This window comes from Cherax quadricarinatus, chromosome 81, assembly GCF_038502225.1.
Source record: "Cherax quadricarinatus isolate ZL_2023a chromosome 81, ASM3850222v1, whole genome shotgun sequence".
Taxonomy (NCBI): Eukaryota; Metazoa; Arthropoda; class Malacostraca; order Decapoda; family Parastacidae; genus Cherax; species Cherax quadricarinatus.
Window position 1 is genome coordinate 14297976 of NC_091372.1, and position 22239 is coordinate 14320214.

A 22239-nucleotide genomic window follows, 5' to 3' on the forward strand; every position below is an offset into this window, starting at 1 on the left:
AAGTTATTGCACTGTGTAGATTGGAGATCAGCACCTTGAACATTTATAATTTGCGTGGATTATGTAGGTGGTAATAGTAAGTAGTAGGTTGGTAGACAGCAACCACCCTTGGAAATACTACCCTCCTGTGGTAGAAGGTTGGTAGACAGCAATCAACCAGGGAGGTACTACCCTCCTGTGGCAGTAGGTTGGTAGACAACAACCACCCAGGGAAATACTACCCTCCTGTGGTAGTAGGTTGGTAGACAGCAACCACCCAGGGAGGTAATACCCTCCTGTGGTAGAAGGTTGGTAGACAACCAACCAGGGAGGTACTACCCTCCTGTGGTAGTAGGTTGGTAGACAACAACCAACCAGGGAGGTACTACCCTCCTGTGGTAGTAGGTTGGTAGACAACCAACCAGGGAGGTACTACCCTCCTGTGGTAGTAGGTTGGTAGACAACAACCAACCAGGGAGGTACTACCCCCCTGTGGTAGAAGGTTGGTAGACAACTACCACCCAGGGAGGTACTACCCTCCTGTGGTAGTAGGTTGGTAGACAACAACCAACCAGGGAGGTACTACCCTCCTGTGGTAATAGGTTGGTAGACAACAACCAACCAGGGAGGTCCTACCCTCCTGTGGTAGTAGGTTGGTAGACAACAACCAACCAGGGAGGTACTACCCTCCTGTGGTAATAGGTTGGTAGACAACAACCAACCAGGGAGGTCCTACCCTCCTGTGGTAGTAGGTTGGTAGACAACAACCAACCAGGGAGGTACTACCCTCCTGTGGTAATAGGTTGGTAGACAACAACCAACCAGGCAGGTCTTACCCTCCTGTGGTAGTAGGTTGGTAGACAACAACCAATCAGGGAGGTCCTACCCTCCTGTGGTAGTAGGTTGGTAGACAACAGCCAACCAAATGTGTGTGAAACAGAAACCTGTAATTGTTTTACACAATGATAGGACTATTGGTGTCATTTTCTTTCTGTCTTATAAACACACAATAAAACAGGTACGTCTTGTTGCTTCTGCTTGCACGTAGGCATACTACATATACATCTACACGTACGGTGGACCCTCAGTTAACGATATTAATCCGTTCCAGAGAGCTTGTCCTCAACCGATTTTATCGTTATCTGAATTAATTTTCCCCATAAGAAATAATGGAAATCCAATTAATTCGTTCCAGACACCAAAAAACATAAAAAAAAAAAAAAATTTTTGCATGAAATATACATTTTCCTACACAGAAAACAATGAGACATGCAGAATAAATACATTAATAATTAATAAAATGACACTTACCTTTATTGAAGACGTATTTGATGAGTGATGAGATGGGAGGAGGGCAGAGGATGGAGGAGTTTACAATTGTTTGAAAGGGGAATCCCCTTCCATAAGGACTTTAAGTACCAAATCCTTATCTGGGGGTAACTTCCCTTCTTTGTTTTTTACTGTCACAAATCTTTCCATCTTACTCCTCATTGCACAGATATCCATTACTACCACCATCACAACCACTACCACCCTCTACCACCATCACAACCACTACCACACTCTACCACCATCACAACCACTACCACCCTCTACCACCATCACAACCACTACCACCCTCTACCACCATCACAACCACTACCACCCTCTACCACCATCACAACCACTACCACCCTCTGCACCATCACAACCACTACCACACTACCACCATCACAACCACTACCACACTCTACCACCATCACAAGCACTACCACCCTCTACCACCATCACAACCACTACCACCCTCTACCACCATCACAACCACTACCACACACTACCACCATCACAACCACTACCACACTCTACCACCATCACAACCACTACCACCCTCTACCACCATCACAACCACTACCACCCTCTACCACCATCACAACCACTACCACCCTCTACCACCATCACAACCACTACCACACTCTACCACCATCACAACCACTACTGCCCTCTACCACCATCACAACCACTACCACCATCTACCACCATCACAACCACTACCACCCTCTACCACCATCACAACCACTACCACCGTCTACCACCATCACAACCACTACCACCTTCTACCACCATCACAACCACTACCACCCTCTACCACCATCACAACCACTACCACCCTCTACCACCATCACAACCACTACCACCCTCTACCACCATTACAACCACTACCACCCTCTACCACCATCACAACCACTACCACCCTCTACCACCATCACAACCACTACCACCCTCTACCACCATCACTACCACCCTCTACCACCATCACTACCACCCTCTACCACCATCACTACCACCCTCTACAACCATCACTACCACCCTCTACCACCATTACAACCACTACCACCCTCTACCACCATCACAATCAGTACCACCCTCTACCACCATCACAACCACTACCACCCTCTACCACCATCACAACCACTACCACCCTCTACCACCATCACAACCACTACCACCCTCTACCACCATCACAACCACTACCACCCTCTACCACCATCACTACTACCCTCTGCTACCATCACAATCACCCTCTACCACCATCACTACCACCCTCTACCACCGTCATAATCACCCTCTACTACCATCACTACCACCCTCCACCATCCTCTACCACCATCACATCCACTACCACCCTCTACCACCATCACAACCACTACCACCCTCTACCACCATCACAACCACTACCACCTTCTACCACCATCACAACCACTACCACCCTCTACCACCATCACTACTACCCTCTGCCACCATCACAATCACCCTCTACCACTGTCACTACCACCCTCTACCACCATCATAATCACCCTCTACTACCATCACTACCACCCTCCACCATCTTCTACCACCACCACAACCACTACCACCCTCTACCACCATCACAATCACTACCACCCTCTACCACCATCACATCCACTACCACCCTTTACCACCATCACCACCACCCTCTACCACCATCACAATCACACTTTACCACCATCACAATAACCCTCTACCATCCTCTACCACCATCACTACCACCCTCTACCACCCTCTACCACCATCACATCCACTACCACCCTCTACCACAACCACTACCACTCTCTACCACCACAACCACTACTACCATCACAACCACTACCACCCTCTACCACCATCACAACCACTACCACCCTCTACCACCATCACAATCACTACCACCCTCTACCACCATCACAAGCACTACCACCCTCTACCACCATCACAACCACTACCACCCTCTACCACCATCACAACCACTACCACCCTCTACCACCATCATTACCACCCTCTACCACCATCACAATCACCCTGTACCACCATCACTGCCACCCTCTACCACCATCACTACCACCCTCTACCACCATCACTACCACCTACTACGATCACTACCCGCCTCTACCACCATCACTACCAGCCTCTATCACCATCACTACCAGCCTCTATCACCATCATTACCAGCCTCTACCACCATCGCTACCAGCCTCTATCACCATCACTACCAGCCTCTATCACCATCACTACCAGCCTCTACCACCATCACTACCAGCCTCTACCACCATCGCTACCGCCCTCTACCACCATCACTTTCGTATTTTTCTACAAACTTTTTCTTGAATTATATCGGGTTTCTCACATCCTTTACCACAGGGTTGGCACTAGAAGCTTTCTTTGGGCCCATGGTGGCTTATTTAGCAGTTACAAGCACTAAAAACAATGGAATAATACAAAATATATCATCCTCAGTAGCTTGTAAACAATGGCACACTGGCTGTCTGGCCGTACACGAGTGGCTGGGTGGGCCCGGGCGGCTCACACCGCGTGAACACGTTCTTGACAAATGTCCTTAACTGAGTTTTTTATCGTTAGCTGAGCCAAAAACGTAAAAACGTATCGGTATCCGATTTTATCACTATCTGATGGCATCATTAACTGAGGGTCCACTGTATATGTATACATACCAATCTGAATTTTCTCCTATTTTTCTAAATAGTTTTTATTGTTATTTTTTTCATCTCCATTTGGAAGTGGAAAAAAATCTTTCCTCCATAAGCCATACGTGTCATAAGAGGTGACTAAAATGCCGGGAACAGTGGGCTAGTAACCCCTTTTCCTGTATAAATTGCTAAAAATAAGAATTATTTGTGAAGGAATTCAGAGAAACCGGCCTTAAGTCCTGGAGGTGGAAGTACAGTGCCTGCACTCTGAAGGAGGAGTGTTTATGTGTTGCAGTTTTTTAACCCATAAACTATCCAAACGTAGATCTACGTTCACTTGTGTAGTGCTCCGAACGTTGATCTACGTTTTTTTTTTTTTTTACATTTGAAAGCATGTAAAATAAAATGTAGATCTATGTTAAGAGCACTACGCGAGTGAATGTAGATCTATGTTTGGACAGTTTAACCCTTAAACGGTCCAAACGTATATATACGTTCACTCGCACAGTGCCCCGAATATTTTGAAAAAAAAAAAACTTATATAGAAAAAGAGCACATTTTTTGAAGTGTTTTGGAATAAAAAAAAATTTTTTAGGGTCAGTACTTACCGAGATATGAGGCCACGAAGTTGGCACTTGGTGATCACCTGACGGCAACATGGAGCACTGCCGCTTGCAGAAATTCTACGTATTTGCCATTTTCTTCCATTTTTTTTAATTTTCTTTTCTTTCATGATATGATAATTATGTTTTATGGCAAATCTTTTGATTTCAATGCCAATTGTTGTTTATACACCAATATTATATACAAAATTATTATCACATTGTCATAAACACACATGTATACACTGACAGGTGATTTTGCACACCTGGCTGAATCACATTCTATTATCTACAACTATATACAAATATTTGCATGTACTGCTTATGTTTCTAGAACTCCATGATTGTATGATACTCCATGCCACCCCACACTGGTGACAAATGAATCGTGTCTTTCCGCTGTTGGGGTCGTTTTTTGGTGGTAGCACATGCAACACACTTTTTCTGGGCATTGTTCTTTCGAGTAGGTGGTATTGGTACCAGATAGTGACAGTTAAGAGTAATTCAGTCTGGCACTTCCCCCACTGGCTGTGGTTGGGGGACAGGTTGTGGTGTGACAGGTCGCTGTTGAGGGGCAGGTACAGGTGTGGTACCATACTTTCTTGCTATTTGTTTGACAACATTCAGAGAGAATTCTGCAGAATGTTGTCATTTTCCAGTCTTTATTTCATACATATTGAATGCATTTAGCACTTCAATGTCTACAAGGTGAAAAAACAGTTTTATATACCACTTGCGACTCCTACGCACACAGTCAACAAACCCTATCATGTCACACTTGTCAACTAGTTGCATATTGTTTGTATAGTCCACGACAGCAGCTGGCTTTACAATAGATACTTTGTTGAACTTGCTCAGTCTGTCTGTCTGTACCATCTCGTTTCTGTGGATGGTTGACAGCAATGTCAGGTCCCATTTGTCATGCCACGTCAGTGCCATGATGTCATTAGCATGAAACACTTGCACTTCACCTTCAACACTGCCTCCACTGAACCTTGGCATATGTTTCCTATTCCTTCTCACTGTTCCTCATATATCAGTATTGTTCACACGTAGGAAATCAGCGAGCATAGGGCTTGTATACCAGTTGTCTGTGTACAATGTATGGCCCTTGCCAAGGTATGGTTCCATCATCCTGTGAACAACATCACTGGAAATGCCCAACATCCGTCTGTCATCATCGACTGTATTTCTCCCTGTGTATACAATAACATCCAACACAAGACCACTCTCACAGTCACACATAACAAAAAGTTTTATACCGAAGTGATTACGTTGGCTCGGTATATATTGCTTGAATGACAAGCGTCCCTTGAACAGAATCAAGGACTCATCAACAACAATGTTCTTGAAGGGATAAAAGTAGGCACTGAATTTCTGCTTCAAATACATAAACACTTCCCGGATTTTGCGTAGAAGGTCATTTCTGTTTGGCGTATTTCTGCCTGAGAAGTGCAACATTCGTAGCAATAGAGTGAATCTGTTACAGGGAAGGAGGCCATGGAAAACTGGAGTACTGATGAATTGGTCTGTGGACCAGTAATTACGTATATTGTTCTTATAGATATGTGGCATAAGCATGACAGTGGCAAAAAATAAATACATTTCAGCCACTGTTGTGTCCTTCCACCTGTGCAGCCGTGACGATTCTCCAACCTCTGTTATGTTGTCCATGACATGTCGGTAATAATTGTTTGTCTGGGTCACTATCAAGTTCATTATATGCTCGTCAAAGTACAACTGGGAATAGTCTAACTCTGTAGACTCATTTGTTATGGGACATTCTGGCTGGATACCACTTCCACTTGCATCAAAATCACAAGGCTGTGGCACGAATATACTTTGTGTCCAGTTCCACTCACAATCACATGGTGCAGGGTGGACCTGTGGCATGGGGCGAGAGGGAGCAGGAAGAGGGACAGGAGTGGAGGCAGCACATGGTTGAGGGGATGCCGGGCGGTCCTTTGTCTGTCCACCCACTGCGCCATGTGGTCCAGGCACAGTGCCACCCACCACTACTTCCTCCATCCCTGCATACTCCCCTTCATGATCACTTTCACTATCAGTGGCCGGGGTTTTGGATCGTGACCTGCCACGACCCTTGGGGATTGCATATGGCACACTGCCTGAACGTAGATAACGATGCCTAAAAGTACGCGTCACTGGTGAATAATGAACTTCACTATCACTAGACGAATCCTCGAATGGGATAAAATCAATCTCGTCACTTACATCACTTTCACTATCACTAAAACACTGGGAAAATGATAGTTTCCTCTTGCGAAGTTGCCTGTGGGTAACACTTGCCACTCCAGAGGTGCTTGGCCCAGGGTCTTGTGTGGCCACACTGGCCACCACAGAAGTGCTTGGCCTAGGGTCTGCTGTGGTCACACTGGCTACCCCAGAGGTGCTTGGCCCTAGGACAGGTGTCGCTACCCCAGAGGTGATGGGCTGAGGGTTATTTGGGTTATCGTCGACATTTTCACAAATTCCTTGAATATTACTGGCCCCATTGGTGTCAAATCCACAAAACTCACGATCTATATCACTTTCGTCAAATAGTAGAGTGTTAACCCTTTGGGGGTCGACAGGTCCTCTCAGAGACTTGTTCTCAGGGTCGGCCAAATTTAAAAAGAAAAACAAAAATTATTTTCTTATGAAAAAATAGTTTTTTTTCTAAACATTATAGGCTAAACAAAAAATTTTTACCATCAATACTTACCGAGACATGGAGGCGTGAAGTTGACGGAAAAGGTGCACCATATGGCAACATCGCCGACTGCCGTCACCCGGTATTCTTCTATTTACTTTTTTATGTACTTTTTTCTATTATTTTTTAATTTTTCTTTTTCCAAGTAACTTTTATGGCTTGTGAGACGAATATGAGCACTATTTTGTAAGTTATTTCTTTTTCAATAGTACACAATAAGGGCGTAAACACTGTTGTCATTGTTTTGTTTACAGAAAATATTTACACAAACAAACGATATGAAATGTTGTTTATTACTATTTTTCTATATAAAACGAGTGTCTCTGCATTGTTGTGGGCATTTTCTTGTATGTGCACAGACGTAACACCTCTTCTGAGCCTTTTTCTTGAAAGCAGTAGCAGGCACTTTTACCAGGAAGTGATCACCATGCTTCAAACAAGAAGGAACTTGTTGAAAATCTGGTGGGCGGTCTATTGCAGGTGTTGTTCCTTGGTACTTGAATACTATTTGTCTGATGACAGACAAAGAGAATTCGCTGTATGGTGGTTTGTTTCTGGTCCTCATCTTATACATATTATAAGCATTGAGCATGGAAATGTCCAGAAGATGGAAAAAGAGTTTTATGTACCACTTATAACTCTTGCGAACACAATCAGCAAACCCAATCTGCATGTCACATTTGTCCACTGAATGCATATTGAAGGTGTAATCAATCACAGCTGCAGGTTTTAGAATGGGTTCATTGCTCTCTCTATGCTGCTTGCCAGTGTCTGCCATTTCATTAGGGTGAACTGATGACAACAGTGTGACATCTTGTTTGTCATGCCACTGAAATGCCGTGATGTCATTGGCAACAAACGCCTGCACCTCACCTCTATGAATGCCAGCGTCAAACCTGGGCATATGCTTCCGATTTGCACGCACTGTGCCACACACATCTGTCATGTTCACTTACAAAAAATCACTGAGTGTGGGGCTTGTGTACCAGTTATCTGTATATAATATATGCCCCTTACCAAGGTATGGTTCCATCATTGTTCTAACCACATCACCAGAGATGCCCAATAACTTCCTGGTATTTTGCAATGTATAACTTCCAGTGTACACAATAATATCCAATACCAGACCACTGTAACAATCACAAAGCACAAACAACTTTATACCAAAGCGTTTCCTCTTGCTTGGTATGTACTGCTTGAAAGAGAGTCTTCCTTTGAACAGAATCAAGGACTCGTCAATTACAAGCTTCCTGAAGGGATAAAAATACATATTGAATTTCTCTTTCAGATACACAAACACATGCCTAATCTTATATAACCTGTCATTTCTGTCAGGCCTGGTTTTGTCTGAGAAGTGAAGCATACGTAACATTAGCACAAATTGTTTCACTGGCATTATATCACTGAAACCTGGGGTTGCAATCAGGCGGTCTGTTGACCAGTATGATTTCACTCTGTGCTTATACACATGTGGCATAAGCAGTATTGTGGCAAAGAAAAGATACATCTCAGCCACAGTTGTCTCCTTCCACTGGTGTAGCCGTGATTTTGGTGAAAGTATTGTGTTTGCCATGGTGTATTCGTAGTATGTGTTGCTTTCCATGACAATACTTTCCATCAGGGGTTCGTCAAAGAATAACTCAAAACATTCCAGTTCAGTGGCATTGTTCCCAAGTGTACAACATGGCCGTATTCCACTTTGGCTGTCATCAAACTGGTGGGGATTTGGAACAAAACTGACAGCTTCCTGCCAATCCCAGGTGCGGTCTGCTGGTGGGTACTGGACAATGACAGGTGGTTGTGGTTGTGGAGGCTGGTGTGATGGGTGGGTGGGGAATGGTGGCCTTTGTTGTAGATCAGCTGAGGCAGCGGCGTGGGTGGCAGCAACGTGGGGGGCAGCATGGGCCACTGCTGGTGCCTCACCGCCGGCACCACTACCACCACCATGCACATTTTCCATCCCAATTGCAACAGTATCATCGTCATTTTCACTGTCAGTTCCTGTTGTACAGCCACGGGATGTACTCCTAGATGTACTCCTTCCCCTTGGAATAGCATATGGCACACTGCCAGAGTGTATGTATCGTCGTATATACTAACGCTTCACTGGGGAATATTGCACTTCACTATCACTACTGGAACTAGTTTGAAGAGCTTGTAGTTCATAATCACTATCACTATCATCACAAATGCTCACATCTGAGTCTGGGATTTGGGAAAATAGGAGTTTCCTCTTTGATTCTGGTACAAGTGAACGTGAACAAGACGGCCCAGCACCAGAGGTGAAAGGCTGAGGGTCGTCTGGGTTTTCCTCACTATTACCGATATTATGGTCATTAGTTTCGGTCAAAACCTCACCAAAGCCTTGAAACTCATCTTCACTGGCACTTCCATCTGTATTAGAACTGTCACTGGGGAACAAAAGTGTCCCAATTCACCAAGGAGTGAGGAACTTCTTACCGCGAGGCATGGTGGACATTGTTTACTAAGATGGCGTTCCCACAATGTACCACTGGGTCCCAGATTTTTTTCTACCGTGCACACCCACCACACAGACCCATTCTCTCACATTAGGCCTACCAGCCTATTCCCGCGAGATTTGACGGTGCTAGAATTTATGCGTACTAGTACGTCAAAAACCCCTGCACGTAAGCCGTACTAGTACGTCCGAAACCCCGAAAGGGTTAATACAACAAGGCGTGAGTGAATCATGAGGATGTGCCATATGTTGACCCAAGATGGAGCTGAATGTAACTGGTCCTACCATGTGGTACCCAGGCGGCCCAGATTTTTTTTATGCCGCACACACTGAGTGCACACACCCCTTCTCTCATGTCTAGGCGACTCAGGCCTATCACGCCAATTTTGAATGAATGAAAAATAAAATGTATATATATGTTTGGGGCGCTGCGCGAGGAATGTATATATATATTTGGACCGTTTAAGGGTTAAGGGTTAACTGTAGTGTAGGCACACCTCTGGCAAGACAGTGATGGGGTGAATGATGAAAGTGTTTCTTCTTTTTCTGGTCACCCTGCCTTGGTGGGAAACGGCCAATGTGTTAATAAAAAAAAATGTTACAAAAAAAAATTCTCTACCATTTGAGAAGATTTTTTTTTTTTTAATTTTTGAACATTGAGAGCATGTTTTATTTCAGGGATCTGGAGAGTTAAAGGGTTAAGAGGCTAATTAGAAATTCATTATTTTTAAGAGAAGATCAGATTAGCCCTTCGACTGTTTTGGTCGTATACATGCGTCTTACGAGCCACCGTTTTTGACGTATATATACTCATAAATTCTAGCGGCTTCAAATCTAGCAGGAGAAAGCTGGTAGGCCAACGTGTGAGAGAATGGGTCTGTGTGGTCAGTGTGCACCATATAAAAAAATCCTGCAGCACGCAGTGCATAGTGAGAAGAAAAAATCTGACCTTTTTTTTAATTAAAATGCCCACTTTGTGGCCTATTTTCGTATAGTATTTATCGTTGTATTCTCTTTTTCTTGGTCTCATTTGATAGAATGGAAAACATATTATAGAAATAGAGGTGATTTTGAAAAGTTTTACTATGAAAACCTTGAAATGGAGCTCAAAGTAGGGGAAATGTTTGATTTTTGCCGATGTTCAAAAGTAAACAAATGATGTCATTTTCCAATAAATGTCCAAGTAGCCATTCTAATATGCAGTCATGAATGGGTTGATATTATTTATACAATTATTACAATATTGCAGTAGTCTGCATAACAGTAAATCTTCTATTTTTTGTTTGAATAAAATTTCAAAATAGAAAGCAAGAGTAATATCAGAGTGGCTTGGAGACATGACTGATGAGCAAAGAAAATGTTATTTTAGAGCCAGGAATGTCTGCATTGTTCATTCTGGACCTTATTTTGAAATTGTCATATTTTTTAATTTTCGTGAAATTGGCCAAATTGCAAATTTCTGACCACGTTATTGGGTAGTTGAAATCGGTAAATGGGCAGTTTCGTGTACTCAATCGATAGAACAAATGGAGTTCTAAAGAAATAGCTATGAGTTTGGTCAACTGGAGCAATGGAATTAGCCAAAAATAGGGCTCAAATTGGGTGAAATCGCCGATTCGTAAATATCGCTGAGGTCACTAACTTTGCGAGAGTGTAATTTCGTCAGTTTTCCATAAAATTTCGTTCTTTTGGTGTCATTACAATCGGGAAAAGATCCTCTATCATGTCATAAGAAATTTTTTTTTTTTTTGGGGGGGGAAATTTTGCGACACCAGGAGGCACCTCAGGATTTGGGGTTGCGACAGTCATGGGGTTAAGCTAAACATTGTTGATACTTCATTACAGCCTGAAGCCATATTAAGACAGGTTCAGGATATTGTCTTTGCTTTGGAATTTATGTGTACGTATACTCATATACAGTGGTACCTCGAGTTACGAACTTAATTTGTTCCAGAAGGCTGTTCGAGTGCCTATGCCGAACGAATTTGTTCCCATAAGGAATAATGTAAATTAGAGTAGTCCATTTCAGACCCCCAAAAATACACTTACAAAAGCACTTGCAAAAATACACTTACATAATTGTTCGAGTTGGGAGCTGTTCGAAACTCGAGGTACCACTGTAATATTTTTCCAGCTTTTTATAATAGTAAGTTAGAAATTGGTCTGTAATTACTGACATGGGACTTGACACTTTCGTAGACTGGTGTAATTCTTTCTCCTGTTAGTTGTAATATATCTGTATACACTTAATGTTCCTAAGAACTTACATAGAATGTTTATTGCCCTTGTAGTCTTAGGCTTAAGTTTGCCCAAAATGCTCTGCATAACAGTGGGTTTTTTATGTGCATTCAAATGCCATCCATTCCTGTATCAACAATGTATTATGTGGAAATAACTTGAATCTGAATTTGAATAAAACTAAGGAAAGCTTTGGTTTCTCTAGATTTTTTCAACATTGATGCAATAGTTTGTAACAACACATGAGCAACTTTCGTGCATATTAGTGATGTGTCTTTGTTTCCGTCTTTACCTTTCACTAACATAATTACTGAACATTAAAATGGTATAAAATACCGACAGGTTGTTAGGTAAGACACATATGCAACAGTTAGGTATCTTTATTATGAAACGTTTTGCCTACACAGTAGGCTTCTTCAGTCAACTTTTCTGTACTTGACTGAAGAAGCCTACTGTGTAGGCGAAACGTTTCATAATAAAGATACCTAACTGTTGCATATGTGTCTTACCTAACAACATAATTACTGTAGCAACTTCAGTTGAATTAGATGGGAATAGTGAGCCTGAGTGGTTATCAGTGTAGTAATGTCCAGTCTGGACAAGACAGTTGAGAATTTTGATTGAAATATTTGTTCTTATAGCCAAAAAAATTCATTTAATTTATTTTCTGTCTTGAAGGCTTGGAGAGGAGGTTCATCTGGTATAGTTTGAACACTTTTTTTTTCAATTCATTGAATTTTCTTGTGCCTGATATTTGGGAAAGTTTTTTCCAAGCCATTTTTATATCTAATTTAATTGAAACTGTCTGCATTGTCTAGTTGTTTTGATTTCTTTATGAGGTCTGTGAGTGGAACATCTGTGTGCTATTACTTTGGCTATTAATGCCAAAAATGCTTTGCATATTAGCAGCTTTCTTTTGTGCCTACTAATGTTTTCTTGTTAGGTAAATGGACACAGATGCAACTAATGTGACATTATATTATGGCAATGTTTTGCTCTCCAGGAGCTTAGTCAAGCTCCAAACATTCTGTCAGTAATCTACCATTATTACTGATGTTTTCTTACACGTAAACTACATTGTTTGTGCCTCATAAAGAAATAACAGTTCTATTGTAACCTGCCTGTATTGATTCTCTTAGTTATGCTTTTTGTATTGGGGCTGAGGATGCCATTTGTTAACCACAGGTTATTTAGCATTTTTGTTGCAATCTGTTTAGTTTCTAATGGAGAATTTCTATTGTAAAGGCTTTGTAATGTTTGGAGGAATACATGGGCACTCGAGCTAATGTTTTGGCCATTGTGACGTTCTCACTGCCAGTCACTGTTGCTGATTACCATGATAAATTATTCACTGATGCCTCTTCATGGAGCCTGAACGATATTTGAATAGTTTGAAGTGGTTATTTTGTTATACTGGTGACTAGGAGAGTGAGATAGTGATCAGAAGGATATTTCAAGTAATAATGTTATACTGGTGGCAGGGTAAGTGAGATAGTAATCAGATGTGTTGTCTGTGATAATGTGTAACTCATTATTGTACATACATGTTTTCCAGGTGTTGGTGGAACTAGTGGAAGGTGCAAAACAAACACATCTTATAAAGAGCCATGATGGCAGCAGAAAGTGATCCTTCACTGGCCAAGTTGAAACAGTTTCTAGTGACTGGATCAAACAATGTAGCCTGGAATGGAGGTGAGTCAGTTTGACCTAGCATTGTGTGCTATGTAGTAAGTACAGTGGTATCTTGCTTTGTGGCGCTTGGCTTTAGAGCGCTTTGCTAATATGGCGCTTTTCAATTATATTCGTGTTTATTATTTTTGGTGATTGCCTTGCAACACTGTAGCATTTTGTTACATTTATTATTTTTGCTGTTGCATTGTTTTTTAGGCCTAGTATTATTGTGCAATTAATAAATGATGGAATAAACATGTTTTAGGCTGTAATATGCCCTGGCAAGTGAAAAAACTGCTGTGATTCACTTTAAGGCGATATTTACTTTACAGCGGAGGTCTGGAACCAAGCCCACCATATTAGTGAGGTATGCCTGTAATGCATGTTGAATATTTTCAATTATTGTTACTACATTACTTTTCACTTTCATGGGCGGAAAGAATGAAAAGTTGTGTAGAAAAAGAGTTAAAAATGTTTGTGGTGACTGATACCTGGAGGATATTTTTGTGGTTCAGTGCTCCTGTAGCCCAGTCCTAGATCATGCTTCTTGACAGCTCAAGGGTTGACCTGCCACAGCAACAGCCTGGCTGATCACGAACTGACTCCCAACATTTCATATACAGTATGTGTACACTTTACCAGAGTTCATGTTGACCTTATTAGAGAAATCATCTTAATACACTGACATGTTTGCTTTGTCTTCCTCCCTTATGCTTCCACTTTTACTATAGACACTTTGTCTTCCTCCCTTATGCTTCCACTTTTACTACAGACACTTTGTCTTCCTCCCTTATGCTTCCACTTTTACTACAGACACTTTGTCTTCCTCCCTTATGCTTCCACTTTTACTACAGACACTTTGTCTTCCTCCCTTATGCTTCCACTTTTACTACAGACACTTTGTCTTCCTCCCTTATGCTTCCACTTTTACTACAGACACTTTGTCTTCCTCCCTTATGCTTCCACTTTTACTACAGACACTTTGTCTTCCTCCCTTATGCTTCCACTTTTACTACAGACACTTTGTCTTCCTCCCTTATGCTTCCACTTTTACTACAGACACTTTTAGCTCTCTTGTATAGATCTCTATGCTATGAGCTTAGTGCTTTTCAAAAAAAAAAAAAAAACGTACTTTCCTCACTTATTAGAAGTGGGGGACAGTACCACCACTTGCTGTGTATAAAATAATTTACAGGTCTCTTCTGGTTTATGCAGAAGTTGAATTATAGCTGCTCATTGTGCCTCTTATTGACCAATTTCACAGATTTTTGGCCTCTAGGGCATGATAATATCTCTTCTTGAAAGTATGTACATTGTTTGCCTTTACCACTAGTTCATATCTAGTGTGTTCCACTTACTGTATTTTATAGCGAACGAGATGCTCTGGTGTTTAGGATGCCTCTCAGTTCTGACTGGCTAAATTTTGGAAATAAAAGACTCCTTCTTAAAATGAGTTAAAATGCGATAATTTTTTTTTTGTTATTTATTCAAATTTTTTTTTTGTTATTTATTCATTATTTGGTCATATACACGAGCTTAGGTTACTGCCTAATATGGAAACACTTCTCTAGGTTTGGGCCTATGACCAACATAATCTTCGACTTCCAAGATGCTGGGTAAAATTTCCAGACTTACTTTGGGAAAGTACTTACCTAGACTTACTTTGGGAAAAAACAGCATCTTTGATGCTGTAAAATACCGTACTAGTTTAAGATTAAAAATGTTGTTTATAGCATCCCAAACATCCCCATGGCTTACCATCATCATTAGCTGTCAAGAAGTTTTAAGAGGCCAGGGCTAAAGTATCAGCAGGCGTGTGTGAGCGTGGTAGATCAGAGTGAACTGAGATAGGTGTTGTATTTATTTCCGTGTATGAGCAGTGTAAAATCTATGAAGGGATTCAGGGTAACTGGTTAGCCTGGCTTGAGTTGTGGAGGTGGGAACAACAGTACCTGTACTCTGATGGATGGGAAGGAATGTTGCAGTTTGGATGCATGCTAGTGGCTTTCTTTTGTGTTTAATAATATTTTATTACAGTAGATCGTTATTTAGCATGGTAGTTATGTTCCTGAAAATGCAGTGTTAGGTAAAATTGTGCTAAATGAACTGAAGAAGTTATGGGAGAAATAGGGTTACATTCCTGGGAGCCCCCAAAAAGTCGAACAACTTTTATTTTAGACCAACAGATCTTACAAAAATAAAAGTGAACATGTAATTGTTGTTCATTGTCGTGATATATTACTGCTTAAGACTACAAATACAATAGAAATAACAGCATTTCTTACCTTAAATTGTGGGTAATGGTGTGTATGGATGATTGTGGAGAGAGTAGATATGGATAGTGTGGCCCTACTGGGCTGAGGTGGACAGTTGTTGGTTGTCGACAGAAGTGGATGGTAGAGGTACTGGTACTGAAGTCGATGGTTGTATTGGAGTGTGCATAAATTCTGTAATGGTTCTCTGGGCTGTTTTACCCTGCAATACATTACACAGCTGATGATAAGGCATCATCAACTGGTCTAGACCCTGTTTCGAAGCACTGCTTCTAGATTTGTCAGGGTCCTCTTCAGTGAAAAAGTCTGCAACTTTACCAATAATATGGAACTGCTTATGTAACTGCTGCAATGTTAACTGTTTTTCTTCAGGTTCTTCTTCATCTTCTTCTGCTATGTCCCTCCCTTATATCTGTGCATTGAGCTCTGCTAACATTTCCTCTGGACTCCTGTCTTCATCATCATCATCATCTTCTAAGAGCTCATTCACATCATCTTCATTCATATCTTCAAAACCATCACCTGGTAATCTCCTTGCCAGCTGAACAGTTTCCTGAACCTGACTCTCAGCAAGGGAATACCAGTGAAAGAATTAACTACAGAAGGCCATAACTTTCCCCAGCCTGCATTATAATGTTGATTGAGGCACTTCATTCCATGCACTTCCAGCATAGCTGATAGCATCTGCAATGCTAAATTTATTCCAGAAGCTTGGTACTGCCAAGTTAGAATCAGAGTCCATTGATTCAACTAGTTTTTTCATAACTTTTTTTGTATAGTTAAACTTGAATGATTTAATAACTCCCCAATCCATGGGTTGTATTAAATATGTTGTATTTGGAGGTAAAAATACAACTTTTACATGTGGGGTCACATCCAGCAAAGCTTGAAGAGAGTCTTGAATGCAAGGTTCTTGCTGTGTAGGTAAAACTTGACTTCAGGAATAAAGTGATGCTTAAACCAGTCAATAAATATTTCGTCTGTCATTGATGCTGGCTATTTGACCTCCAAATTACTGGTAAGTTGTTTTTATCTACACCTTTCAAAACACGAGGATTCTTAGAGCGGTAAATAACCATGGGCTTACACTTGAAATCACTTGATGCATTACTGCAAAGGAGCAAGGTGAAGCGGTCCTTTGCTGCCTTGAAGCCCGGTGCACTCTTCTCATGTTGACTGATATAAGTTCGTGTTGGCATTTTTTTCCAAAAAACATTTGTCTCATCAGCATTAAACACTTGATGTGGCTCATAGCCACCCTCAGAAATAATATCCTGCAATTCAGCAGGAAAATTACTTGCAGCTGTATGATCAGCTGAAGCAGTTTCACCAGAAAGCTTAATATTATGTAACTTATTATGCAACTTAAAGGTGTGGAACCAGCCTGTGCTAAACACACACACTTTTTCAGGCTTTCCTTCCTTATCACACACTGCTTTAAACAACTGTAAGGTCTTTTCCCTAATTAACCCTTTGACTGTCGCAAGCCCCTTTCTGAAACTCATTCTATGCTGCAAAATTTTTGGGAAAAAAAATTATTTTTTCTTATGAAATGATAGAGAATCTTTTCCCAATGGTAATGACACCAAAAGTACCAAATTTGGTCAAAAACTCACGGAATTATGCTCCCGCGAGGTTAGCGGTCTCAGTGACATGTACGCATCGGCGATTTCACCAACTTTGAGCCCTGTTTTTGGCCAATTCCATTGTTCCAGTTGACCAAACTCATAACTATTTCTTTAGAATTCCATTTTTTATATCAGTTGAGTACAAGAAACCGCCCATTTACCGATTTGAACTACCCAATAAAGTGGTCAGAAATTGGCAATTTGGCCAATTTCATGTAAATTAAAAAAGATGCCAATTTCAAAATAGGGTCCAGAATAAATAATGTAGACATTCTTGGCACTAAAATAACATATCCTCTGTTCATTAGTCACGTCTCTAGGCCCCTCTTATATTACTATTGCTTTCTATTTTGATTTTTTATTCATACAAAAAATACAAAATTTACTGTTATGCAGACTTCTGCATTATTATAAAAATGGTATGAATAATATCAGTGCACTAGTGAAAGAATATCAGACTCCCCAGTTGATGTGTATTGGATGTGTGGTGTGATTTGCTTACTCCTGAACATTGGTAAAAATCGAACATTTCCGCTAATTTGAGCTCAATTTCAAGGTCGTTTTCTTTGTGAAACTAATCAAAATCATCTCAATTTCTGTAACATGTTTTCCATTTTATCACATGAGACCATGAAAACGAGAATACAACGATAAATACTATACGAAAATACACCTCAAAGTTGGCGTTTTAATCCAAAAAAACGTTCAGTTTTTTTTTTCTCATTGTGCACTGCGTGCTGCAGGATTTTTTTTATGTGGTGCCCACTGACCACACAGACCCATTCTCTCACATGTGGGCCTACCAGCTTTCTCCTGCTTGATTTGAAACTGCTAGAATTTACGTGTATAAATACGTCCGAAGCAGTGGTGCGTAGGACGTATATATACGACCAAAACAGTCAAAGGGTGAAGAGGAAATTAAGTGGTGCACCTTTCTTTGTCTTTTATTCAATCCACTCAAGCAACAAGTTTTCTGTTTTATTTACTTTTTGGGACCTACGTGTCATTCTTTTCATGAGGTGACATCTTGGGTTATTTATTACACAAGCTCGTATATTCGCCTCGTTCTTTTTAATTATATGAACCGACGCTTCATTAAGGCCATAGGCCCTCACTATATCCACCACACGTGATCCACTCTTAAGCTTGTCTAATATCTCAATTTTCTTCGCAATTCCTAGACTTGAATGCTTAAACCTATTCTTGTCACTTTCAGCAACACTTGTATGCTTACTGGGTGCCTTTATTGCTTGGCAGATTTAACAAATGGCAATGAAATTAAGAAAATATGTATGTATATAAACACAGCTAGGTTCCCGAGTACCTTCATCCTGCATACATATGAACTGAACTGGAGGCTGAGTGCGTGGTGGGTGTGGGTGTGTGTGGCAGGGGAGATGGCAGTAGGCTTCCCCCATTGACTCAATGATATAACCCACTGCGGGCGACCACGCCCTCAAAATTTTTTCCCCTCCTGCAAATCATGTTAAATTGATCATACGACGTGTTACATAAAAATGTGTCGCAATTCTTCAGTCGTGTTATACTCAAATCGTGCCAAATAAACTTGTGCTAAATGATGGTCTACTGTACATGTAAACTACATTTTGTATACTGCAGAAAGAAATAAAGTTTGTTTGTATGTGTGTGCACTTCTGGAAAGACAGCTAAAGAGTGAGGATAAATGAGTTTACTGTATTAAGACACTCTACCTTGCTGGATAATTGTTGATGTGTTTAAACAGAAATGCCGCAAGTTAAATGCTGCTGATTTCTTCACTGTAATCAGCTTAATGTAATTTCTGCAGGCCATCTTGTACGTCATTTAGTGGACTGGTTCCTACGCAACGAGAGAGCACGCCGCAGTAAACTGAACTCCCCTCAGGCTCCACCTAGCGAGGATGGTTCTAAACCCCGACTTCGAGCTGCCAACCCCGGCGACACACTCATCACCTGCACCTCTATCATTCCTAAATTGGTGGAAGAAGGCAAAGCTGATCTTATAATAGACACACTACGAACATATAATCTCCTGCCTTATGTGGATAAAGAAGCTCTGGTTAGTATTAAATTTAATTTCCTAGTGTTTTGAATTTTCTTAATAATATTTTTGAAATTATATTTTATTCATGTTTTCAATTACAGTGCAGAATTGTATATAGCTAACATAGACCTTTTTATTGGCTATCATACTAGTTTAACACACAACTTCTTGAAGAGTTTGAATGACATTTTGGTCCATCTAATATTCCTGTCCAGGATGGCAGAAAATGCATAATTTTATTGACAATTTGTGTGTAAGTTTTGAGTTATTGCCATGTGAGATTATGGTATTTTCTTTGTGATTATCATTAACCCTTAACCCTTTGAGGGTCCATGCCGTAGATCTACGGCTATAAGTTGAGGGTCCAAACCGTAGATCTACGCCATGAGCTCATCTCACTCTGATAAGCTGTGAGCAGTAAATTTGGGCCTAGATATGAGAGAATACATCTATGTGGTATGTGTGCACCACATAAAACAAATCCTGCAGCACACAGCGCATAATGAGAGAAAAAACTGAGACTGTAATTTTCGATTAAAACAGCGACTTTGCAGTGTTTTTTTGTATGTTTTTTATAGTTGTATTCACCATTTCCTGGTCTCAGTTGATAGAATGGAAGATATATTACAGAAATAGAGATGATTTTGATTGGTTTTGCTAACGGAAATGGGTTGCAACTGAGCTCAAAATAGCAGAAATGTTAAATTTTTGCTGATGTTCAAGAGTAAACAAATGATCCCACACATCTAATACACGCCAGCTGGTGGGTCTAATATACGTTCACAAATGTGGTGATGTTATTTATACAATTATTACAGTGTTGCATAACAGTAAATCTTTTGTTTGAATAAAAATTCATTATGTGAATAAAAAATCAAAATGGAATTCATTTGTAAAGCCTGAAAACGTAACTGATGAAAAGAGGAAATGTAGTTTAGTGCCAGGAATGTCTGCATTGTTTATTCTGGACCCTATTTTGAAATTAGAATATTTTGAACTTTACATTAAATTGGCCAAATTACCAATTTCGGATCACTTTATTTTGTAGTTGAAACAGTTGACTTAGCAATTTCTTGTGCTCAGTCGATAGAATAGTGAGATAGCTAAGAATTTGGCTGACTGGAGTAATATAATTGGTCAAAAATGGGAGTCAAAGTCAGCAAAATCACCGATGTGTGCAAATCGCTGACACATCAAAATTTGCGAGAGCATAATTTCGTCAATTTTCCATAAAATTTCGTACTTTTTGTTTTATTGCCTTCAGGAAATGATTCTCTACCATTTCATAAGAAAAAATAACAAAATTATTTTTTGAAAATTCTTGGACACTGGTGTGCACTTTGAAATTTGGCCTTTGGACCCTGAAAGGGTTAAACTGTCCGAACGTAGATCTATGTTCACGTGCGTAGTGCTCCAACCTTGATTTTCCCCATTTGAAAGCATGTAAAAAAAAAAGTAGATCAAAGCTTTTGATACAGTTGACCATGACTTGCTCCACTTAAAATTGTCACACTATGGTATAAGAGGGCACTCCCTCAACTACCTCAAGTCATACCTCAGCAACAGAAGCCAATATGTGTACGCAAATGGGGCAAACTCTTCTGCACAACCAATTACAGTTGGTGTCCCACAGGGAAGTGTCCTTGGCCCTCTTCTCTTTCTCCTATACATAAATGACCTTCCAAATGCTTCGCAATTACTCAAACCCACACTATTTGCAGATGACACTACATACGTCTTCTCTCACCCGAGCCCAGTCACGCTAGCCAATACTGTAAATATCGAATTACAGAAAATATCTACCTGGATGAGGACTAACAAACTTACACTAAACATTGACAAAACCTACTTCATTCAGTTTGGTAACAGAGCTACAGATGTCCCTCTTAACATAATGATAAACGGATCACCTATCACAAAGCTAACAGAGGGAAAATTCTTAGGAATCCACCTTGATAATAGACTCAAATTTCATACACATATACAACAAATTTCTAAGAAAATTTCCAAGACTGTAGGCATACTATCGAAGATACGGTACTATGTTCCACAGTCAGCCCTCCTGGCCCTATATCACTCTCTTATTTACCCCTATCTCACCTATGGAATTTGTGCATGGGGCTCAACAACAATTAACCATCTCAGACCACTAATTACCCAACAAAAGGCTGCAGTTAGAATGATAACAAATTCTCACTACAGGCAGCACACTCCACCAATATTCAATACACTAAACCTACTCACCATACAAAACATCCATACTTATTACTGCACCTATTACATACATAGAACACTTAACTCTGATATTAACCCTCCCCTCAAACATCTCCTTGCCAACCTCAACAGAACACATGACCATAACACAAGGCACAGATCACTCTTTGATGTTCCTCGTGTCCATCTCACACTATGCAAAAACTCAATGCACATAAAAGGCCCTAAAATCTGGAATTCATTACCTGTAAATATAAAAGAAACACTACCAGTTTATAAATTCAAGTCTCTTCTCAAAGATCACTTACTCACCCAAAACCAAATAAATACTGAATAACTGAACCTTATAAATTGTATATCTTAAATGTTTCTCACAATTATATCACATAAATGTTAAACCTAAAACCGAATCTAACTTTATTATTTTTTAAATACACTAC

At 40.6% G+C, this 22239-nt stretch overlaps 1 protein-coding gene across 2 annotated transcripts in view; it reads left to right on the plus strand.

Moving 5' to 3' along the window:
* Positions 1–22239, plus strand: part of LOC128699934 (RNA-binding protein RO60) — a 331808-nt gene that overhangs the window by 23394 nt on the left and 286175 nt on the right. For both annotated transcript variants that reach the window (XM_070102461.1, XM_070102462.1), the window contains exons 2-3: positions 13526–13662; positions 19350–19600. In XM_070102461.1, coding sequence (XP_069958562.1) covers positions 13578–13662; positions 19350–19600 — 336 coding nt within the window. In that variant the 5' untranslated portion in view covers positions 13526–13577. The remainder of the gene's footprint in view (positions 1–13525; positions 13663–19349; positions 19601–22239) is intronic.